At 38.4% G+C, this 24,732-nt stretch overlaps 1 protein-coding gene across 2 annotated transcripts in view; it reads right to left on the bottom strand.

Moving 5' to 3' along the window:
• The window catches only part of Plpp1 (phospholipid phosphatase 1), a 92,615-nt gene extending 70,073 nt beyond the window's left edge, over positions 1–22,542 (bottom strand). Inside the window, exon 1 of one of the 2 annotated variants that reach the window (XM_076857289.1) lies at positions 22,070–22,542. In XM_076857289.1, coding sequence (XP_076713404.1) covers positions 22,070–22,127 — 58 coding nt within the window. In that variant the 5' untranslated portion in view covers positions 22,128–22,542. The remainder of the gene's footprint in view (positions 1–22,069) is intronic. The other variant, XM_076857290.1, reaches the window with a different exon arrangement.
• Between the last annotated feature and the right edge of the window lie 2,190 nt (positions 22,543–24,732).

Genomic DNA, 24,732 nt, shown 5'->3' with positions numbered 1-24,732 from the left:
AGAATCACTTGATCCCAGGAAGTCAAGACGAGCCTAGGCAGCACAGTAATGCCCCCAGAAAGAAAAAAGGGGGGAGAAAGAGAGGGAGAGAAAGGAAAAGGGGAAAAAAATGAAGGAAAAAAAAGCCTGGTTCTTAAGCAAAGAAAGATGGTATGTAAGATGCATTTCCAGGACCATGAGTTTTGCACAGTAGAGGTGGAGAAGCGGCAAAGCCCAGAGGCAGGTGAGAAGGATCAGTACACTGAACAGCTGGGTGGGATTCAGAGATGATATACATAGTGTCAACAAGCAAGAGTGCAAAGAACAGGATGCCCTCAGCTTTTATACACACCTACATTCTGGTCAGTGACTTGCAGCCACCACCCCTCTATATCTAACACAGTTCTATTATAAAAAGCACTTGGTAGGGCCTGGCATGACGGTTGGTGGGCGCCTATAATCCCAGAGGCTTTGAGAAGCTGAGGCAGGTGGCTCACAAATTCAAAGACAGCCTCAGCAACTTAGCAAGGCCCTATGCAACTTAGTAAGACCCTGTCTCAAAAAATAAAAAGGACTGGGGGAATAGGTAAGTGGTAAAGCGCCTCTGGGTTCAATCATCAGTACAACAACAACAAAAAAAAAATCACTCTCTCTCTTTAAGTTGAAACAAATGGGAGAAAAAGTGATATTTACCTCAAATGGTTTTTTACACTGCATGGTTTGGAGTCAAAAACTATCTACAAAGTCTTCAATGCTGTAGTATCTTAGTATATCTTAGTGCACTAAGACACATTTAAAATAAAAGTATATATTTAAAAGAGCTTTCTAGAAAAACTCAGGACTGAGAATGTAGCTAAGTGGTAGGAAACTTGCCTACTAGTATGCCTGAGGCCCCTGGGTTCAATTCCCAACATTGAATAAAATAATTCAGCCAGGTATGGAGGTGCACCCTTTGATCCCAGCAATGTAGGAAGCTAAGGAAGGAGGAACCCAAATTCAAAAAAAGCCTCAGCAACTTAGTGAGGCCCTAAACAACTCAGTAAGACCCTGTCTCAAAATTTAAAAAAATGAAAAGGGCTGGGGATGTGGCGCTCAGTGGTAAATGCACTGGATTCAATCCCTGGTACCAGAAAAAAAAAAAAAAAAACTTCAGAGTTATTAGGGCAGGGCACTTTACTATGGCTCTAAGATTTCTGCATAAATAAAAAACAAGTTCAATTATTTATTTTATTTATTTATATACCAACAAAAATTAAAGTGAAGAGGTGGTTACCTGTTGTTTCCTCTCCCAGAAGACACACTGAACACTACCAACTGGCCAAGAACAACATTTATTCCTTCCAATCCCTCATGGTAACAGCTTCTCCCCACCCTTCCCCTCAAGTTGGCAAAGTTCATATCATTAGTAACATTCTATACAAACTTCTTCTTTTTCCACATCTTTTGTTGGTGTTTTACAGTTGCACATACTGGCCAGTTATCACTCCCCAGTACTTTCCCACTTCCTCCCTCCATCCCTCCCATCCCTTAGTTCCTTTCCTCTACTGATCTTCCTTTGAATTTCATGAAATCTGCCACCATCTTTCTTTTCCTTTTCCTCTCCAGTTTCTGCAAATGACAAAAAACATACAACCCTTAACCTTCTGAGTTTGACTTATTTCACTTAACATAATAATGGTCTCTAGTTCCATTCATTTTCCTGCAAATGACAATTTCATTTTTTCTTTATGGTGGAATAAAACTCCATTTTGTATACAAACCACATTGTCTCTACCCATTCATCAGTTAATGGACACCTAGGCTGGTTCCATGTATGGCTATTGTACATTATGCTGCTATAAATATAGGTATGCATGTATCACTATAATATGATGACTTTAATTCTTCAGGATAAATACCAAAGAGTGGTATTTCTATATGCAATAGGCAAGGAGATGACTTCAGTGATTGAGACAAAAACAGCTGACTTTTTTTTTTTTTTTTCCTATTTTTCCCTTCCCTGGGGCACTTACCAGGAAATCTAGCTGAGGTTTCCAGGTACATGAGGCTATAACTTAATCATTTCTTAGCAAAAAAAAAAAAAAAAAAAAAAAAAAAACATTGTTTACATGAAATTGGAGTTAGGATAATGTAATCAGATTGAGAGGGGACAAAAACCTACAGCAAAATTGTACAGTAACATTTCATCATAAATGGCTGGTCTAATCAGAAATATATTATACTAAGTGAAAGAGACCAATCATGCTATATACTGCATGATTTCATTTATATGACATTATAGGATAGAGAACTAATCATTGGTTGCCAAGGAAGGAGGGCAACGAGAGAAGTCATTTACAAAGGAGAAGAATAAGGGAATAATAGACACATTCAGAGGGGGTAATTAACCAATTCTGTATCTTGACTGCTTTGTGGCTACATGACTAAATTCTAAATTGCCAAAATTCATAGAACTGTATATGAAAGGAGTAAATTTTGTTATGTGAATTAAAAAAAATACTAAAAAGATTTGCTTAAGCTTCATCTCACCGCTCTACTCCCATTACCCTTTCAAACCTCTTGACATGACCTAGCAATGACCCTACTCAATCCACCTAGCTAATGCATACTTGCCATTCTGGCTTCTATTAAGCTATTCCTTCCTTTGGTGTGTCAGGATGGGGTCCTAGACAAGTTGGGTAGTCAAATATACCTGGCATGGTTTACTTCTGGCATTCTCCCAGATATTACTTGAATGAGATTGAGCAAATTTCTTAACCTGAGTTCAGTTTCTTCATTTAGGGGAGAAAATAAATACTATTTACATATCTCCCAAAGCTTTTGTAAACTAAGAGCCCAATAATGTGTCTAATGGGACACCTGGCACATTAAAAGTGTTTAATAAGTGCATAATCCCTAATATTTTTTCTCTGTTCTCTCTGAGAGCATGCACCTCACATACATAAATCCATCACAACGGTGAAATCCACGTATTATTAACTGTCTCTGAAAATAAAATCTGTGTGTCTCTAATCCTTAAATTTACATAAACCAATATGTTATCTGATAGTCAATAAATTGTTAGAAAAATAATTTGTCTACCTGATCTATTTTGTTAAAAGAGCTACTGGAAGACAGACAGATTCAAACAGAAAAGGACAGAGTACACTGAAATAATCTGGGATAGATGATCTGAAGTTTTGAAAGTTTCTACAAGGATATTGTATGTAGCATAACAGCACAAAATTGCAAATAACCTAAACATTCAAAAATGAAGGAAAACTGGGTGTGGCAGCACACATCTATAATCTATAAAGATTGCAGGTTTGAGGCCAGACTCCAGAACTTAGCAAGACTCTGTCTTAAAATTCAAAGGGGAGGTGGGGGGACAGGGTGCTTAAGGATGTAGCTCAGTGGTAAAGTGCCCCTGGGTCCTCAGTACCAAAAAAGGAAGCAAGGGTGTGGACAAAGTGGCATATGCCAACTACAGTGAAATACCACATAATCATTAAAATTTTGTAGAAAACTATGGGAATTTTTACAAAGAACATAAAATGGAGACAGAGGAGCAAAGCAATAGTCCCCGCTACCTGGGAGGTTGGAACAGTAGGATTGCTTCAGCCCAGGAGTTTGGGAGCAGCCTGAATGACAAAGCAAATTCCACCTCAAAACAACAACAACAAAAAAGAAATATATGCAGTAAGTTCCCAACTTGGTTTAAAAAAAAAAGTGTGGGTATATGGTCATTTTAAAAGCACCAGAAAGATTCCCAACCAAAATGTTGAAAGGGTCTCTGGGTTGTGGTAAGAAGATAACTACATCAGCAGTTTTAAGAGCTACTACATCATTTGTTTTATGGGCTTTTTAGAGCTTACCAATTTATTACAGTTCATTTTAGAAGGTTTAGAAATCAAATAATAATTATTTTTAAAGAAAAAAATCTAACCTAGAACTTACTAATGGCAGTATTCCATACCATCCAAGATTCTAATATCTAAAAAATGGGGGTAAGTGGATTATGTCATATCTATCTAATGAAATACATGTATTTTTAAAGTCAAGAGAGTATATTATAAACTATATATCTTTGATAAAGCAAGGCATGAGGTACATGCCTGTAATTCCTAGAAACACTGAAGGCCAAGGCAGGATAATCACAAACTTGAGGCCAATTGGACAATTTGGCAAGATTATTAACTTATCAAAACTCTATCTCTAAATAAAAAATACAAAAGAGCTGGGTATATATCTCAATGACAAAGTATCCTTGGTTTCAATCCCCAGTGCCACACACACACACACACAAAAAAAAAAAAAAAAAAAAAAAGATAAGTGATCCTCTAATTTAAAAAGTTGTCTTTTTTTGTTTATTTGTTTGATGGATCAGACAAGGTCTCCCTATGTTGCCCAAGCTGGCCTCGAACTCACAATCTTCCTCATTGAGCCTTCTGAATGGCTAGGAATACAGTGAGTGTCACCATGCCTGGCTTGAAAAAGGTATTTTTAATTTGGAAAATCTGGCAGATGCACAGGAACACTTTATCAAATATTAACTATATGTATTTAAGTTGTCTTTCTCTTTAGCCAGCAAACTACAGAAGACAATACAGGATAGTGAATCAAGAGGAAAGTTCCCCCTTTGGATGGTTTCTATGGAGTTTATTTAGTGTCTAGTTTAAATTTGTAATCTATATTATTTTATTCATGTATTACTTAAGCTTGTAAAACAAAGCACTGTATTCGGGTGAGAACACCTAATTAAATTACATCTCCCTTTGAACCAGCGATGGGACTTCCATTCTCAGCAATCCCAACTATGAAATTTCCTTAACCAATAAAGTCACAAGAAAAACTTTTCCCATTCAGCATTAAGGTCAATGTTCCAAAGAATAATAAATATTGATTTTGAATAAAGGTGACAAACTCCAATGTCCTTACAAAATTATGAAAAAGGTTAACACATAGCCAGACATGGTGGCACATGCCTGTAATCCCAAGACTCAGGAGAGTGAGGCAAGAAGATGGCAAGTTCAAAGCCAGCCTTAGCAACTTAGTGAGGCTCTTAGCAATTCAGTGAGACCCTGTCTCTACATTTTTTAAAAAAAGGTGTAGGGGGGGTAGGGTGGTGGTGGTGGTGGATGTGGCTCAGTGGTTAAGCCACCCCCACCCCCAGGGTTCAATTCCTGGTAACAAAAAAAAAAAAGGTTAATACATAAATGCCTCAGAAGTAGTTGTACAGAGTGGTAGTTGAGAGTAAATGTTAAAACCTTTAAGCTTTAGCAACCATACTGATGGAAATCAGATTGACTTGGTTTCATAATATTGGACCAAAATAAGTTATCTCAGTACTCAAAATGTATGTAGAAAAAAATTCAAGAATCTATAATAGGAAGTGAGGATATAGCTCAGTGGTAGAGGGCAAGGTCCTGGATTCCATTCCCAGCAGCACAAAAAAAAATGAAAAACTTCTGAATAAAATTCAGACCTAAGACCTAAAACAGTTCACATCCTCCACACAACAAATAAAAAATATATTTTAATTCTTGAAAGTGTTGATGTGAATTCATCATAGCTAGTCTGAATTATGCCAAATGGTAAGGCCTAAAAACTAAAATAAAGTGATACTAACTTTAGCATCTCAGGAAAAAAAAAATATAAAAACTCTTACTTTGGCAGGAAGTCACCAAATTGGCATATCTAAATTAGTACACTTTGTTTAAAATACACACTTTCTTTTTTAAAGGCACACAAATATAAGGCATACAAACAAAGAAGTTTGGAAAATTTCTTTTTACCAGTTATGATTATAGTAGTAACAAATCATATATCCATTTTTCCAAAAATGTACGTTTATATTCCTAAAATCGTCTTATAGAACATGAGCTGAAGAAGGAAAATATCCCACAAATTATTTCTTTAAGGCTAAAAGCAAATATTAAATGCTGAAACTATACAATAAACAGCTACTAAAGGCATAATTTGGTTTGTTGAGTGACTAAAACCAAGGACTTTATTTATAGATACTCATTTAATTCTAGGAAGCAGACAGTATTCTCTCCGTTATGCAAGTGAAAAAACTGAAGCTTAGCAGAACTAAAGAACCAACAATGTGACCTGAAGCAAACAGAATTTTGAAATTTTGAATATCAGGCTCCAAATCTCAAACTGTATCCACCACACTTGATGATAGTTTTTGAAAAACAATGTATCAAATAATCCATTGATGTTAGCAATGAAGGTTCTGTAAAGGAGAATTCAACTATTTCTTTACAACTGACCTAAAAAATTATTTCCCTTTATCTATCAAGATCATTCTCATCTGGCAGGGGGTCCAAGCCTGTAATCCCAGCAATCTGAGAGATTGAATCAGAAGGATCACATATTTGAGGCCAGTATGAACAATTGTTCGAGATCCTCTCTCAAAATATAAAAAGGGTCAGGGATGTAGCTCAGTGGTAGAGTGCCCCTGGATTCTATCCACAGTACAGACAGACAGACACACAGACACACACACACACACAAAATCATTCTTCAGCCAGGTGCAGCGGTGCAAGCCTGTAATCCTAGAGGCTCGAGAGACTGAGGCAGGAGGATCTTGAATTCAAAGCCAGCCTCAGCAAAAATGAGGCACTAAGCAACTCAGTGAGACCCTGTCTCTACATAAAAAAATACAATATAAGGCTGGGGATGTGGCTCAGTGGTCAAGTGGCCATGAGTTCAATCCCTGGTACCAAAAAAGAAAAAAAAAAATTCTTCTTCCATCTCCCATCCAGCACGTCATAGGAAACCATGGCAACCTATTATCTTATAGGTTATCTTATAATTTATGTCTTATTATAGGATAAAAATGTATATCCTATAATAGGATAAGTATAGTGCTTCAGATGATGTCCCTAAAAGATCTTCCTCCATTCTCCTCAGAAATGATTCTATTATTCTATGCTGGAAATTTTCTCAAGGTTGATGATGTACTTATTCACTCAGCTAGTATTTGGGTGTCTTTCTTACCTGCCACATTCTCCCTTCTTTCTCATTCTGACTCTTTAAAAGAGTAACATGTACCCAGCAATTTCCCTTTCTTCACCAACTACCTATTTCTCCGTCCAATTTGGCTTCCACTCTGAAATGGCTTTACATAAGTCTCTCACTGATCTTTTGTATCTAAACCCAAACTCCATTTTCCAGTCTTTATACAGATCTTTCAGAATATAGACATTGTTACCACTCTCTCCACTTGGCTTTCCAGAAACACTCTCCTCATTTGTAAACACTCCTTTTCAGGTTGTCTTAATTTTCTCCAACCAATCTGAAATGTCAGTTTTCTCAAAGCTCAGTTCTAGACCATCTTCTCATTTTATAACTTCTTCCTGGGACTTCATCAATTCTCATGACTTCAGTTGCCACAAATATGCCAATGGTTCCCAAAAGTCAGAAGTTTTCTCTGAGCTCTAAAACCATATATTCAACTAAGGACTTCATAATTTATACATATTCCAAGGACATCTTAAATATAACATGACCAATTCCAAGCTCACTATATCCTTCCTATCAAATCAGGTTCTCTCCTAGTTTTCTCTAGCTCAGTGACTAGCAGGAACCAAAATCCATTCAATTATATAAGTCAGAAAATTCTGAACTATCTTACATCTCTCTATATACTTTTTCTCCCCATTGAACCTGGCACCAAGATGAATACCCTTAATCTCACAGATGCTATCTACTTTTATCCTTTTCTACCACCATCTCCTTAGTCTCACTACCATTATCTCACTACCATTATCTCACTTCTACCATTACAAAAAGCCTCCTAACTGATCTTAAATCCAAACCAGCTCTAATCTGGTATTCTACCTACCAGCCAAAGTAAAAGTCCACACTCTTAACTTTTAGGCATCCCAAGAACAAAAAATTTTTTTAAATTCTGCAAAGTTTCTACACATAAGTAAAAATAAATAAAAATGTTTTCTTTGATATAAGGAGACTGATTCATAGTGGGATAGGGAAAGGGAGCATGGGAGGAATAGACAAACTCTAGATAAGGCAGCAGGTTGGAGGGGAAGGGAGGGGACATGAGGTTAGAAATGATGGTGGAAGTGATGATCATTATTATCCAAAGTACTGTATGAAGACATGAATTGGTGTGAATATACTTTGAATACAACCAGAGATATGAAAAATTGTGCTCTATATGTGTAATAAGAATTGTAATGCATTCCACTGTCATATATAAATTAAAAATAAATAAATAAAAATGTGCTTCATATTTTGATAAAATATTTTAATAAAATTATATTGAAACTGAAAGTCAGCCTAGCATTCTAAGTTGTTTAAAATAGGGCAACAATCTCTTCTCTTGAGTAATTAGAGTTTGTGCAGATATAATGCTAGCTCACTTTAAAAGTTTCTATTTATATCCCCCCCCCCTTTTTTTTTAAACCAGGATTGAGAATTGAACAGAAGACACTCTACCTCTGAGCTATACCCACAGCCCTTTTTATTTTGTATTTTGAAACAGGGGTCTCACTAAATTGTCCAGACTAGGATCAAACTTGCCATCGCCAGGCCTCAGCCTCTCAAGTAGCTAGGATTACAGGCATGTGCCACCACACCCAGCTTCCATTTACATCCTTTATTACAGAAAGTACTATATCCTTATTGCCCAAGTATTAGTTCATCTTTATTGCCTATATCAACTGTAACATTTCTGCCATCATTCCATTTGATATATATATTTTTTTAATTTTCCACAGTGGCCCATGCTTCACAGCTATTCAGAAGGATGAAGCAGGAGGTTCACAAATTTGAGGCCAGTCTCACTAAGTCTCTTAGAGGGAGCATGTCTCAAAATGAAAAATAAAGAAGGGCTATGGATGTAGCTCAGTGTTAAAGCACCCCAAGTTTCAACCCCCAGAACCAAAAAAAAAAAAAAAAAAAAAAAAAATTTAAAACTCCTTGCTTTAACAACAATTTTGCTTACAAAATGTTCAATGAAATTACAGGCTTCCTAATCTGGTGGGGTTTTTGTTGTTGTTGTTACTGTTGTTGGTTGGTTTGAGATGGGAGTCTTACTATGTTGCCCAGGGTGGCCTCTAACTCCTAGGTTCAAACAATCCTTCTGCCTCAGTCTCCTGAGTAATTGGTCTATGGGCAAGCACCACCAGCTCTAGTATTTCATTCTTAATCATAATGCCTGAGAACATGAAAAAAAGAACAACAGTAACATTCTTCCAAAGTTTTTCCAGTGATCTGCTCCTTTTCCTAGTAAATCCTAAATGTAGATCTAATTAATTGGCCAAACTAAAAGACAAAGTCTTTACTTCAGGAAATTTGAATTGCTATGTGACCCTTATACCCTTATTAAACTGAAAATCAGAATCTCCACTGAAATCTCTTAATTGGACAGCAACTTCATCCATTGTGAAGCATGTCCTCATGATGAATCCTCTCAAGTGACCTCAACTCCTTTCAAAGAAGCCTCATCCTCTCCTGAACCCCTCTTAAAAGCCAAGAACATACCACCTGGCAAAATCCTTTCATTTTTTTCTTCTTCTCATTTTTCCACTGTCTTCTGTCTCCATTTTTATCAGGAAAAACACTTTTTCAGCCAAAGCCCACATCAGAGCCTCTGGGCTAGAGGTTCCCTTGAGGCTAAAATTTCAGTCATGATTATTAAATAGCTCAATGCTTTTAAGTATGTTTTAAATGACAAGCAAAAAATATGGCTCTTATATAGGACTCAATTTTGCCAAGTTTTTTTTTAATAACTTGGGCCATGGTATTATGATATCTGAATTCTGGTGCACATATTTTTAGTTATTGCTGGGTCTCTATGGCTATAGCATAGACAAAACTCCTTCTGTTCAATGTCTACACCCCAATGCCCTACCCTAAGTAGTAAAGTATCCTGCCAGCTACAGCCTCTCAGTAACATTCAAGTCTTACCATTCTAATCATAAATTGGCTAATGAAATGTAAGACTAGTACGACTAGTACTGAGGAAAGTAGAAAAAGAATCTTATATAATTTATTTTTTTTTAAGTCTTGTTTCCTATTTATTATTCTACACATCATAGGTAGATTGCAGTGTTAAAGAGATTCCCCTAGTGTATCAGATCTTTGCCTCCACAGAAATGTCTCTTTATATTTAGTAGACTGATAGAAGTGAGGTTTTTTCTTTGTTGTTAATTGAACAATAATATGTCTGTCATTTTTCAAAATTGAAAATCCTCTCTGCCGAAACTTCAGTGAATCTGACCAAATTATATTCTGTTTGGCTTTTCCATGTAACATGTATCACCATTTTTCAACAGTGTAACTGACGAAGGAATACCCAATAAGCTGCCAAGATGTCAGGAGCTACTTGGCCATAGATAAAATTGTATGCCTCTCTACATATGGCAAAATAAATTCAGGCAAGAGGCCTACATTACTTGTATATTGGAGCCCATTTTCCTGTATTACTACTTCCTAAGTGCATCAGTCTTCAGCTTTTTCCCCATTTTCTGCTGACAGTAATACCCCATTCTTGGTCAGGCTAAATTTATAATTAATATCCTGAAAGTCTGCTGCAGTTTCTCAAAATATTCCCTTGTACACCAACTGTTCATTGACTTCCTACCCTGAGTTCACTATTGTCAACTGCTGCAACACATTCTGTAGCAACTGATTCTCCTTAATAAGTGAGGTTCATTTACTACTATGATCTAGCAGTCATTATTTTCATTATAACTTAAATATGAATAAATAAAATAGCCATGTGATTTTATTCATGAAGATTACAGGGAGTATAGAGGTAAGACAAGAACCTGACTTCCAAACCAATGGCTTTTAACTTGAAGTTACACTTTAAACTCTTTCAATAAAGTTACACAAATTAGCAATCAATGAAAAATTACCTACAATGTCAAATCCTAAGCATGGGGAAAAGTCCATGCAAAAACTTATCTTCATAAAATGAAACTATTCATTTGTATATTCAACAGCAGTACTTAGAATTTAACTCATATTGCCTGACACTTTAAAGTAAGTTTTAATGTAGATATCCAAAACTTGCTACAAAGTTAGCATTACCTATAACCTGCCTAACAAGTTTTGATAAAATCGTGAATTAGGAAACCTTTTCTCCATATGGGCCATTGGGTCAGACGTAAGCAATATTGGGAAAGGAGCACATTTAAAATTCCTGTTTCTTATCCATGCCCTTTGAAAAAAAAGTGAAATACAATTAATGTCACTTGCTTCTGCTACATGATTTAACTAAGCTAGGGATATTTTCTAAATCAAAATTGAGATGTTATTTTTGTGTTTTTAAAAATCATTTATAAGGAAAATTTTTATGAAAGTATGAATTTTAATTATACTTGATCATATACTTAACAAACTACCCTCTCTGAAGAACACGGTTATCTAAAATTAGAATTATCCCAGAACACTAGAGATGAGTGTAATTGTAATGTACATCCCTTTCTTATACTGTGGAAAGAAGAAAGAATAAATTCTTACTTATCAAAAGAAGTTATAAAGGCAACTGGTCTATTTAGCTTGGTCAACCTACACCAAAAGCTTCCTGTTTTAGGCTCTGAGTACTAAAGTTAGTTTAGGCTCTGACTACCCAAGCCATGCTATCCTCACCTCCCAAACACCTTTGTTTATTCTTATTTCTGGCTTGCTATTCTCTCTTTAACCATAAAATTTCTTTTGGATACCTTGCCAATGAGCTGTGGAAATGCTGCTCACACAGAAGTACAATAAGGTTATATGACCCCAGAAAAAAAAAACTGATTAGAAATAATAAGAACATTTTTCATTGTAATTGAAAAACTAACCAGATTCCCTCCATTTCAATGCTATTTAAACTGTCACTAGGTCTACACCAAAAATTTTCCAAAAGAAAAATCACCATCTCACAAAATCAGATTGAAAAAGCATAGTGTCTCAAGGGTACCAATGGGCTTATCAGCTTAATAATAATGATGACAACAACAATTGCAGAGTGCCTACTGCAGTTCAGGACTAAGCTAAACACATCACATACATTGTCACACACATTAGCTCATCTGATTTCACAGCGCTATAAGGAAGGCATGATTAGCTGCAACTTTTTCCTCATTAACTGAGGAAACGCATAAGGAAGTCAGGTGACCTTCCAATAACACATAGTAACAGATGGAGCTAGAATTCAGATCTCAGAAGAGTGGTTGATGCAAGTATGTTGCCTATTCCTTCTTGTAACAAACATTTGAATGCTTATTATGTGCCACACACTTTCTAAGCACCCATGTTAAGAGGGTTTTCACCTCTTAATGTGTACAGATTAGTATCCTTCTAAACTTTCTACAGGAATTATTTCCAGAACTAGCCAAAAGTAAAAATTTCCAAAGTTTTATATTATCTCTGTTGTAAAGAAAAGCAAAGATCTCAGGGGAAACCATGCTGAAATAAAGATAGGCTTCATTAAAATATCTACCTATCTCCCCTTACATGGCTCTGTATATCTCTTGAGGATTGAGATCTTGTCTCACTTAATCTCGGTAATCTCAGTGCTAAACTATAACATATACATTATTATTTCTTATGTGTCTGTTTTCTACCATAAAGCAAGAAGCTGTCAGACAACCATGGGTTTTGTTTTTCCAATCATTTTTGTATCCCCAGTGGTAGAGCATAAAATGAAGCTAATACTATACACCTCATAGTTTGTGATATTACTTGAGTTTATATAAAATATTTACCAAGGCACATCATAGGAATTCAGTAACTAATGGTGTTCTTCTCTTCTCATTTACCTTTCCAGCACTGAAGCAGCCAACCCATGTCTCCTGCTGCTGACACAAATGAACCAAAAGGCAAGACAACACATGGCTTAACAGCTAGCAATTAACTGAAGAGCTCATCTGCTACACATTTCCTATGTTATTTTTCTGGACACCCCACCCTGAAAAAGACTCAGGAAACATTTCTAAGCAGTGACAACTTAAAACTGAATCACAAGGTTCTAACTATATCTGCTGGAATGCCTTACCAAAGGTAACTCTGAACACTGTATACATGATTCACTCAAAAAACAAGAAAGGCAAAGGTTTTCTTTCCCTGTGAAGATTAACAGGAATGCCTACAACAACAATGTTTTTTTGAAGAAAAAGGCTATGGGCATGTTATTTGAACAGGGCAAATTAGTTATATCACAAGTTATCATTTGTTGCTAATTCTTGATGTTATTAGGAGTTTGAATTATAAAAATTAGAGTGCCTCTTTTAAACAGTAAATACTTGTTCAAACTATGGTAAGCAGAAATTGACTCTTGAATATACATCATAACTAAACATGATTAAGATAGTCATAAGGGGCTGGGATTGTGGCTCAGCAGTGGAACGCTCGCAGGCGGGACCCAGGTTCAATACTCAGCACCACATAAAAAAACATAAAGGCATTGTGTTGTGTCCATCTACACCAAATAAATATAAATATATATATATATATATATATATATATATATATATATATTCATAAAATATTTAAGCCACCTACAATAATCACTGCTTCTATATAGCCAACTAAATCTCCCAACTCCTACTTCCTCACCACTATCATTTATTATAACCTTTCCCAATCTAGACTAGTTAATCAGTACTCAAAAGTTATAAGCCTCAAAAATGCACTTCTCCCCAGGCACAGTGGCACACGCCTGTAATCCCAGTGGCTCAGGAGGCTGAGGCAAGAGGATCACGAGTTCAAAGACAGCCTCAGCAACTTAGCAAGGCCCTAAGCAACTCAGTGAGACCCTGTCTCTAAATAAAATATATAAAAATGGTCTGGGGATATGGCTCAGTAGTTAAATGCCCCTGGGTTCAATCCCCAGTACCAAAAAAATAAAATAAAATAAAAATGCACTTCCCAATTCCTGACCATACCACTTCTTAGCTGGGTGGCCTTGGGTGATTTCCCAACAATTCTAGGCCTCAGTTCCATCATCTGCCAAAGGAGATGACCAAGCACCCCTCCTGAAGCAAGTTATTGAGGGACCACACAGGCTACACAACATCTAAAGAGCACTAAATAAACAGCAGTCATTATAATTATCCATTCTGATATTTAAAATTAAAGGTGACAATTAACTATTAAGAATACCAAAGTGTCTAGCGATTAGAGAAATGCAAATCTAAACGACCCTACAATTTCATCTCCAGTCAGAATGGCCATCAATCATCAAGAATACAAGCAACAATAAGTGTTGGCAAGGATGTGGGGGGAAAGGTAGACACGTACATTGTTGGTGGGATTGCAAATTGGTGCAACCACTATGGAAAGCAATATGGAAATTCCTCAGAAAACTTGGAAGCCAGGCGCAGTGGTGCACACCTGTAATCCCAGTAGCTCAGGAGGCTAAGACAGGAAAATCACAAGTTCATAGCCAGCCTCAGCAAAAAGTGAGGTAGTAAGCAATTCAGTGAGATCTTGTCTCTAGATAAATATACAAAGTAGGGCTCAGGATGTGGCTCAGAGGTCAAGTGCCCCCGAGTTCAATCCCTGGTATCTCCCCCCACAAAAAAGAAAACTTGGAATGGAACCACCATTTGGCCAAGCTATCCCACTCCTCAGTGTCTACCCAAAGGACTTAAAATCACCATGCTACAGTGACACAACCACTTCAATGCTTATAGCAACACAATTCATAATAGCCAAACTGTGGAAGCAACCTAGATACCCTTCAATAGATGAATGAATAAAGAAACTGTGGTATAAATACACAATGGACTACTATCCAGCAATATAAAGAGAATAAAATTATGGCATTTGCAAGTAAATGGATGCAGTTAGAGAATATCATGCTAAGCAAAGTAAGCCAATCCCAAAAATCCAAAGGCTAAATGTTTTCTCTGATGTGCTAATCCATAATGGAGGGAGGGCAGGATGAGTGGAGGAACTTTGAATTGGGCAAAGGGAAGTGGGGAAGCATGGGGATAGGAAAGATGATGAAATGTGATGGACATCATTATCCTAGATACATGTATGATTGCATATACACAATACAATATTACTTAGCCTTAAAGAAGAATGAAATAATGGCATTTGCAGGTAAATGGGTGAAGATGGAGAATATCATGCTAAATGAAATAAGCCAAACCCAAAAAACCAAAGGCCCAATGTTTTCACTGATGAGCAGATGGGGGTATGAAGGGACTTCAGATTGTGCAGAGGGGAGGGAGGGGAAGGGAGGGGAGGGGTATGGGGGTGGGAAGGACAGTAAAATGAGATGGATATTATTATCCTATATACATGTATGACTACACTACCGGTATGACTCTGCACCATGATCAGCCAGAGGAAGGAGAAGTTGTGCTCCACTGATGTACAATGTGTCAAAATGCATTGTACTGTCATGTATAACTAATTAGAACAGGTTAAAAAATAAAAATAAAAAAAGAATACTAAGGAAGGAGGAGCTAGGAGTATGGCTCAGTAGAACACTTGCCTAGTATGGGTGAGACCCTGGGTTCAATCTGAGGGCTGAGGGGGATGACCATGGATGAATATCATAATCTATTGATACATATAATAATCCAGCCAGAAAACTGGCCTCTTTTCTATTATGAAATGCCCTTTCCTCCTTTGATCTTCAACACCTGCTCTCCCCTATGCTTGGAAATTTCCTCCAGCTCCTCGTAGCCAATTCATTTTCATCCTTAAATCTCAATGTAAATAGCTCTCAATTCAAATCTCCCTTTCTCAGAGAAGCCTTTCTGGAGACTATCATCCCCAAAGTCTCACTGTTATAACCCTATTTTAATTCTTTCATAGCCTCAGTAATTATGATCTCTTAGTACAGAGAACTTACCTTTTTCACAGTTATTTTCTATTATATTAAGCACTTAATGTATGCTCAATAAATAATTAAATGAAAGATGTTGAAAACTCAAATACTTTTAAAAAGTTAACACTGAGTTCATACAACATAAAAACAATTTCAGGTTAATATGTGTTAAAACAAATATCTGAAAAACAAGGATAAGAGAAAGAGAAGGTATGAAGAGGTATAACACAATAGCTTTTTTTTTTGCTGCTTGCTGAACTGCAGAGAGGAATTCAAATAATAGAATTTACATAAGTGAGAATGTAAAATTATGTTCATTCAAATGTCTTAGGACTGTAACTCTACTTTTTTTTTTTACAAGGGGAGAAATCATTTCCAAGACCTCGGCAAAAAAAAATAGTAAAGGTGAAGCTAAGTCTATTTTCTGGAGTAAGCTGAAATTCAGGACTTATCACTGCATAAAGTAACAGTTTTTCCATTTGTCTAAGTATATTCTACCACAGATCTATACAGATCAATTTCCACCTTGCCTGGAATACCACTAGATGAAGACCATATATGTGGTTTCACACATGACTGATAAAACACTAGGCTTCAAAAGCATTCCATGAGGACTAGTGGGAAACATTTTAAAGTTCCTAGCACAAAACTAGCTGATATTATTTCTACTGATACAATTATCATGCTATAGATGGTAGGATTATAAAGGATTATTTTACTTCATAAACATATATATCAATAGGAATTGTGACCTATTCACAGAATTGGGAACATCTCCAGCAACACCAAATCTAGCAGTAGGGAAGCAGATCTCCCAGGCCTCCTGGTGATGTCCCTCATATTGGCCAAAGCCAATCAGAAACCAAAAAGCAATGGCTCAGCTGATGTAGCACATGTAAGCTACTTCCCAGAGCATAGTACAGGATAGAAAAAAGATCTGGTGAAGCAAATGGAGAATATGTACAGAAAGGTACTCCAAGTGATTCCCACACAGCAAAACACAAACACATGGTTCACTTAAAATTTGAAAGTTTAGTCACTTTTGTTGCCAACTTCTTTTTTAGTAGGGTAAATATTAACAACCTCAACTTAAATTTCTTATCCAAAAAAAAATCAGAATAATTCCCCAAAGTGAACAACATATCAAAAATTTTGGTACAGCTCAGCCAGAAATGACTAAATGAGAAAGAGATTAAGATTCATAGCATGTCTCTGAGTTTCCAAACGCATGTTATTCAAAGAGAATATAAAGGAAGAATTTAGATTTCGTAAAATATATGAGGAAATTTCTCTGAATATTTCCATACTCTATTCCAAACAAGGTAAATTTAAGTTAAAACTCAACTGCATAAAACAAGTAGGGCCAAATAGTTATAATCCAGGCCTCTACTTTGTTCCAAAATGCTCACTTAAAAAAAGAAAAAGTCTGATTCAACAAATAGCCAGTTCAACAAACTTTTTTTCAATTCCTTCCTTTTGTGGCTAGAAGAGAAAAATTAAATGATATACAGAAAACAAACTTTTATCAGAATCAAGTTTCATTAATTGAAGTTAGTAGAACTGAACTGCCCAATAGTCAGGATAAGCACTGTGTCCTATTGGTTCACTGGCTTATTTTTATCTTCAGTGCCTAAACAATGTCTAGCACCCACCAGATAGTCAATAAGTATGTACTAAATAATGAGTGGATGAATGAACAAATGTTAGGAGAAAAGGGAAAGCACAAAATGCTGGAGGCTATTCAACAAAAGCAAATTTTTTCAAAATCTTCACCACCACCACCATCACCCCCCTCCCCTAAAGCCACCTGAAAGGAATCCAAACTGGGAGTTAGGAAAGGAACAACTCCTTAGGGCATATTAGTTGCATAGAATGATGTCAGCATTATGATAATGACATATGTCATCAGTATGATATAATTACTAATAGTAGCAGGGGTTCTACAACCACCTGGCTTGGTTATGTTATTACTGCCAGATTTTTTTCTATACTTATTGACTTTGATTTAGCATAATGGTGATACAACATTTAGAACATGCTGAGGGTACCTCAAACCCCTACCTCCTGAGAAAGCCAACACTGGCATCCATGGGCTTCTGTTTGCATCTGCTACTAAGGGAAGCTGTAATTGATGTCTAGTGCAGAGAGAGAGGCTGTATCAAATCTGTTCTGCACATAGATGAATATTATCAGTTAGGGTCCTAGCAAAAAGAAGCACACTACCTGATATATTCAAGAGAATGTAATAAAGGAAGCATTTTCAAAGGTGTAAGCAGGATTTGGGGAAAGCAGCAAGGGACAATGCTATATATCTTCAGATGGCAACACCTGAAAGTCATTATCATCTCTAGGTCTGAAGAGGCAAGAGAAGGGTTACCAGAACCCATAAAGATCTCTATAGCTGACTGGAAGAAAGGGCCATTGAATAGGAATGTGACCTACTCAGAACATCCAAAATCCAGCAGGAGTGAAGTGGCTCTTCCAGGCCTCCTGCTGATATCCCTCACATTGGCCAGAGTCAACTAGAAACCAAGACAAGGGCTCAATTGACATAGTCCATGTAAGTTCTTCCCAGAGCACAGAGCAGGGTGGAGAAAAGAGCTGGTGGGGCAAACGGAGAATAGGTAACACAGAAAGGTATTCCAAATGATCACCACCCAGCAAAACACAGATATATAGCTTTTGCCAGTTCCACCTAAATCTTGTAAACAACATGCAACCGCCTGCAAGTAAGTCATAAGTATAGGTATCTACTTAGGTTCCTAATGCCCTAGGTCAAGTTGAAAAAAAAAAAAAGAAAGAAAAAAGTCTACAAGTAATTCTAGGCATCTTCTGACATTCTGCATCTCTAAAAGTAAACAGATAAGCCATCTCTCTATAAATGGAATACACCTAAGATAAGGCCCTTCTCTGTTCCTCTGCTCAAAAGGTACCTATTCCATACCTGCATTATTAAACTTATTATGACATATTATAACCTCTTATTTGTCCAGAGACTGTCCTATTCATCTTTGTATCACTAGTACCTAACAAAGTACAAAGTTGGCCTTTCAATGCGCACTGAATCAATTAAAGGACTCAGGGTCAATTAACTGGCTGCCTAATGGCATGGTGGCTAAAATATGGAATGACCTTTAGAAATTAACTAACAAGTTATATTCTGTACATGCCTTAATAAACTGGGCTAAAACAGTATCAGCCCACCATCATTGTCTGCAGACCAGCTTTTCTCATGTGCTCAATGTATATGGCCTTTATTATCAATCATCAAAAGAACTAGGGAAAGATGGCAAGATTATGATTCATTTAAGAAAGGTGTCAAATATACTTAACCTTTCAAAATGCTCATTCTTTTTCCAAGGGCTTACCAGATTTCCTGAAGGAGCCAACAATTCAGATAGAGAATTCATGTTTCACACTGATAATAAAGATGATTTAGGGACAACACACACACACATACCCACCCACCAAGAGAGAGAGGCATATTTACTGATCACATCAACAGGCATCGTCCTTGATAAAATTATAAGCACTTATGTAAGAAAATCACATAATTTCATTAAAATGGATATACTGTACAATGTTCGGGTGGTCATTAACAGAATCTGGAACATATGCACATTATAATTATGAATCATTTTCACATAACCCTGTACTTATGAAGTGCTTAATCATCTTTTTGTTGGTAGTCAACTTCTACCTATGAATGCCTCACAGAAAAAGGAAAAAGTTAATAACCCTTTTCAAGCTGCCATGATTTTAGGCAGCCAATCTCCTGCTGTCAGTGAGGTGAATAAAAACCAAATTTAATATGATACTTAGACTCTACTAGAAAGGATAAGTTTGCTATAAATATGTCTTCCAAAAGTTGGCATGATAAACTTTTCAATCTTCTGGACCACTGCTTTTACTCACTGTTATAACCGAGAGTTGATGTTAACTCTAATGTCATCTTACCTATCTAATTAAGTCAGTACAAAAAAATCACTTTCTATTTAGGAAAAGGGAAGTCTGACCTTATCTTTACAATACACTTAATATACTTCAAAGGAAATTTCAGTAATATGAAAACAGATAAATATGTTTCAAATACATGAAATATCTTAAACTAAATGCATAAGTCCCCAAAGAAAGCTTTTTCCAAAACCACCAAAACATTTCAAATGTCTTTTTCAAAGTCATCATAGTTACTTTACTGCCAGGTCAATGTAGCACTAAAATTAACCTCTAATAGGACAATTATGTGATGTATGCATCATATTAAAAATATAGGCCGGATGTGGTGGCACACGCCTGTAATCTCAGTGGCTCAGAAAGCCGAGATATGAGGATCTCGAGTTCAAAGCCAGCCTCAGCAATGGTGAGGCACTTAGCAACTAGGTGAAACCCTATCTCTAAATAAAATACAAAAAATAGGACTGCGGGGTGTGGCTCAGTGGTTGAGTAGCCCTGAGTTCAATCCCTGTTACCAAAAAAAAAAAAAAAAAAAAATATATATATATATATATATATATATATATGCCACAAGAACTTGAAATTTATAAAGTTATACTGCTTATAGGTTCCCCCACTCTACATAATTTTTTAATACAGATCTACCATATGGCTTTGTGTTTAATAACTTTAGTTTCATCTACCTAAGAGCAGTATGTATGTTTCATCCCTACTCATCAGTGTTAGGTCCACAGGGAGAAAAAAAATCATGCTTTATAAATTAATAACTCCCAGTAGGCAGGAAAGGGTACAGTTGATACATAAAAATTACACAATATATAGCAATTAAGGATGTTATCCAATAGACTGATTACCAAAATTCCTGATTGAACATTTTCCTCTTCCTTCACTAATTATAAATGAAGTTTAACCAAGTTCCACTGATGCAGAATACATCACAGTATATTTTCAATGTAGCATCTTTAGCAAAGGTAAAGTTTTCATTACAAATGAATAAATCTGAATATATTTTAATTACTATGCCCTGACATCTGAAAGGACTATTTCTATAAAGACTGTTCCAAAACTGTATTCCCCTCTCCTAAGCTTAATTCCTAAAATTCACAGTGGAGCTATAAAGTAGGTGTCCTGGTAACAACAAAAAAAAAAAAATTTATATATATATGAAATTTTGTCTATAAAAACAATCTTGTCAAATTTAAACGGATTAGACAATATCGCAAGCACCTAAAAGGTCAAGTTTGAAGCAAGAGAGTAGAATACTCAGAAACTATTGGGTTAAAACCAGGGGAATTTCCTTTCTCTGAAAAGCCATTATTCAGATTTGCATCTAGGATGCTAAAAAACAGACATCTCAGATCCTGGGAATTTGCCAGTAGTACTACTTAGATTACTTAAACATGAGTCGGACTACCCAAAGCTCCAGCAGATCTTGTTGTTTTCCATAACACACATAATTCACAACATAGCTGCCTTCCATAATATATATTTTAAAAGGTGAAACCAACTCCTTCCAACGCCTAACCCTTATCCAGATGATTCCAATTCTTCCTCAACAGGAAGAAGCACCTGACAATCAGAAACCCAGAACAGAAGTTGTCCAATCAGGAAAACTTCGCCAAATGTGCTGCAGCTTAAGAATGTCTAGTACTTCTTGCGGGCTGTCATAGGAAATGGAAGTTATACCAGGGCTTCAAGGTTTGCGCAGAAAAAGAAACAGCGGGTCTGAGATACATTCCCCTAAAAGCAAGCCTCTTCAGAACTATAGGCAGAAACTTGGCATCCTCTTCCCCATATGCAACCTGACAATTTACAACCTGGCCACACCTTCTAATTAGAAATGTTCTAGCCTTTTATAGCCGAAAAATTAAACTGCTTCCCACAAGTAAAATAAGCCAGGCACTGGCGCCTGCTACTGAGAAGCCCTAGTGCATCAAATCTCCAGTTTCGCTACAGAACCTGAGGAGCCAGCGACCAGGTTTCTCTGAGTTGAGAGAGAGGAGCCCACCCTGCCTGCTAGAGTGGACCGGGAAACAGAGGACAGCAGCAAGGCAGAGGCGTGAACAGCGTCCAAGCAGAGGCCGGCTCAGCACACCCGCGGGCGACAGACAGGCAGCGGAGGTCACGCGGGGGCCAGGGTGCAGGTTGCAAAGCGGGGTCCCGGGCTGCAGAAGCCGCCCCCGCGTCTCGCCCCGCTGCAGCGCGCGTGTCAGGCACACCCCCCAGCCTCGCCAGTCCTCGGCACTGCAGCAGTCAGTCCTCTTCCAAAAGACCCCGGCCCACACCCTTGCGCACCCCACCGCGGGCCCGCGCGCACACGCCCCTCGGCCCGGAGCGCGTACGTACCCAGCAACACGCACAGCACATCGAGGGCCACGTACGGCAGCCGCGTCTTGTCAAACATGGTCTCGACCCGGACCCCCCCGCACAGGCGGCGGACAAAGCTGCGGGCGGACGGCCGAGGCACCGGATTCTCGAGCCCGGCCTCGGGACTGGCCACAGCCCCTCCCGGTCGGAGGAGAACAGCGGAGGGCAGACTGGAGCCCGGCGGAGCTCCGGTCACTAGCAATGGCGCCGGGGACCCCTCCCCTCGCGGCTCCCGCAAACACTCGTTCGGGTCCGAGGCACTCGCGTGCCGGCCGCAGCAGCTCTGTCGCCCGAGGCCCTGTTCGGTCGGCCCCGGCCTGCCCCGACTGCTCGCAGTGCGGATCCCGGCGCCCTCTCCAACAGGCGGGGCGTGGGGACTCGTGCTTTAAGGATGAGGACCGGTAGGGAGGGAGGAACGCAGGCTCGGGCCCCACCCGCCGGGCAGCGCCGGACCATCCAGCGCGCGGCCTCGCAGGCTGTGGGAGCGCGGCAGGGCGGGGCCGGGGAAACCCCGGCCGGGGCGGGCAGCCAATCAGCGCGCCGGCCCCGCCCCGCCGACCTGCGGGGGCCGCCCTGAGGTTGAGTCCCGGCTGGCGGGGCAGGCGTGAATGCAGCAGGGTCTGGAGCCTTTGCTCCCCTGCGCATTCTGCTGGTGATCTCTGCACTCGGCCACCTTAACCCTGGCTGCGAGGCAGTTCTGCTTTCAGTGGAGAACTAGGCCTCCGGTCCACGATCCCAGAGCCCCGGCTGCCTGCCACCCCTCTGTTCTTCTTTGGAAATGGGTAATGAAGAGGTCCCAGTAGACGGTGACAAAGATTCTCCGTAACCAAATTTTAGTTAGGCTTCTCTGAGTCTTCTGTCTACTGGGCTGTACCCTGGCCTTCCTTTCTGTCCTAGCAGAATACTGCTAAGTCATCCTCTCATCCTGACACCTGATCACTCTTGGTATTTTGACACTTGATATCTGAGGATATGTCTTTTATTCCCCCGCCTGTGATGTATAAATTCTTGGCCTGCCTTTGTTAAGAATCCCCCTGCCTTTGATGTTCTTCTCCTCCTAGTAATTTTCCATCCACTTGTTTCTTGGCTATAAGTCTCCAGCTGTCTTTGCTGTTTTCTGAGTTTAGCTCAGTTCTCCCCCGCCCCCCATATCAGTTAGAACTGCTATTACAATGGACTTTAATGAATACTTCATCAAGGGGGCTGGGGATGTGGCTCAGTGGTCGAGTAAGCTTTCCTAGCATGTGCCAAGCCTAGTTTCATCTCCAAGAGCATCAAAACAATTTTAAAATTATGTTTTAATAAGTATCCAAATATTTTTTCTTTAATAACAGCAATCTCCCTGCCACATTCCCAGGAGGACCATAGAGCATATTTTATTTATTTATTTATTTATTTATTTATTTTTATTATTAGTTGTTCAAAACATTACAAAGCTCTTAACATATATTTCATACCATAGAGCATATTTTAAATCTCAGTTGCCTAATCAATAAAAAGGGGATGTTAATAATCCCTGCTCTGTGTTCTAGTCAAAGAGAGATAGTGAAGCCCAGGAAAGATAATATGAAAGTTGCTTTATAAAAATTAAACTGATACAGATGTTAACAATTGGTATCTTTCTTTATTTATAATTTACCCTCTTTTACAAAGATATAAAGCACAAATCACAAAATGTGCCTACTTGTGAGGATGGCCTCAGGCCTGAACCTAAGTAACTCCATTTTAAAAATTCCAGTTTGAAACCTGCAGTCTCACCAGGTACACCCACAGAGCCCTCCAGTATGGCCTCAGACAAGTTACTTACCCTCACCCTGATAAACAGAGTGAAGCCCCTGGCAGGCTGTCCTTGCCTGATGAGAGGGAAAAGCAAGAAGATCAGGGTGGATACCACCAGACCAGATGTTTCTGACCCCACGGTAAATGATGTCATGGAGAAATCCAGTGGTAGCTGATAAGGATTGAAAGGGGGGATCAAAAGCCCCAAAATTTACTGTGAATAATAGAGCTAGTGAACAGGGATTCAGACAGCCAAAACAAGGATACACTTGAGCTGGAGAACCTGATGAGGACCTGACATCCCATCACTTGTCATCGTTTCCTGATCCTCTGTGTGATCCTAACAGCTCCAAACTTTACTGCCTCGTCTGGGCCCTGGTGAGAGCCACAACTTCTCCCTACAACTCTCTCCTCAACAGGCTGACCACTCCATGCCAGGAAGAGCCTGCCTTGGTTCCAAACCTGGTCACCGCGGTCTAAGTGAGTGTACATCTGGTGGACCTAAAGCCTAAGGCTTAAGACTTTTGAACTTAGTGTGCAGAGGGAATGTCTGTCATTAGCCTATCATGATTAAGTGTGTTTTGCAGTGCTTAGAGTTAATCTAGAATTATTTGCTGTGAATTAATTAATCTAGAATTGTTTGCTGTGCATTGATTATGTCTATTGCAGTGCCTAGCATTAAGGATTGTTGTTTTCTTGATTAAGAACCTATAGAGTGACTAAGATTTCATCTCACTCCAGTCAGAATGGCAGCTATTATGCATGCAAACAACAATAAGTGTTGGCAAGAATGTGGGGAAAAGGTACACTCATACACTGCTGGTGGGACTGCAAATTGGAGCAGCCAATATGGAAAGCAGTAT

The sequence above is a fragment of the Callospermophilus lateralis genome, chromosome 5 (assembly GCF_048772815.1).
Source record: "Callospermophilus lateralis isolate mCalLat2 chromosome 5, mCalLat2.hap1, whole genome shotgun sequence".
In the NCBI taxonomy this organism is placed as follows: domain Eukaryota; kingdom Metazoa; phylum Chordata; class Mammalia; order Rodentia; family Sciuridae; genus Callospermophilus; species Callospermophilus lateralis.
The sequence above is the reverse complement of the archived record's forward strand: the minus strand, read 5'-3'. Positions and strand labels throughout refer to the sequence as shown.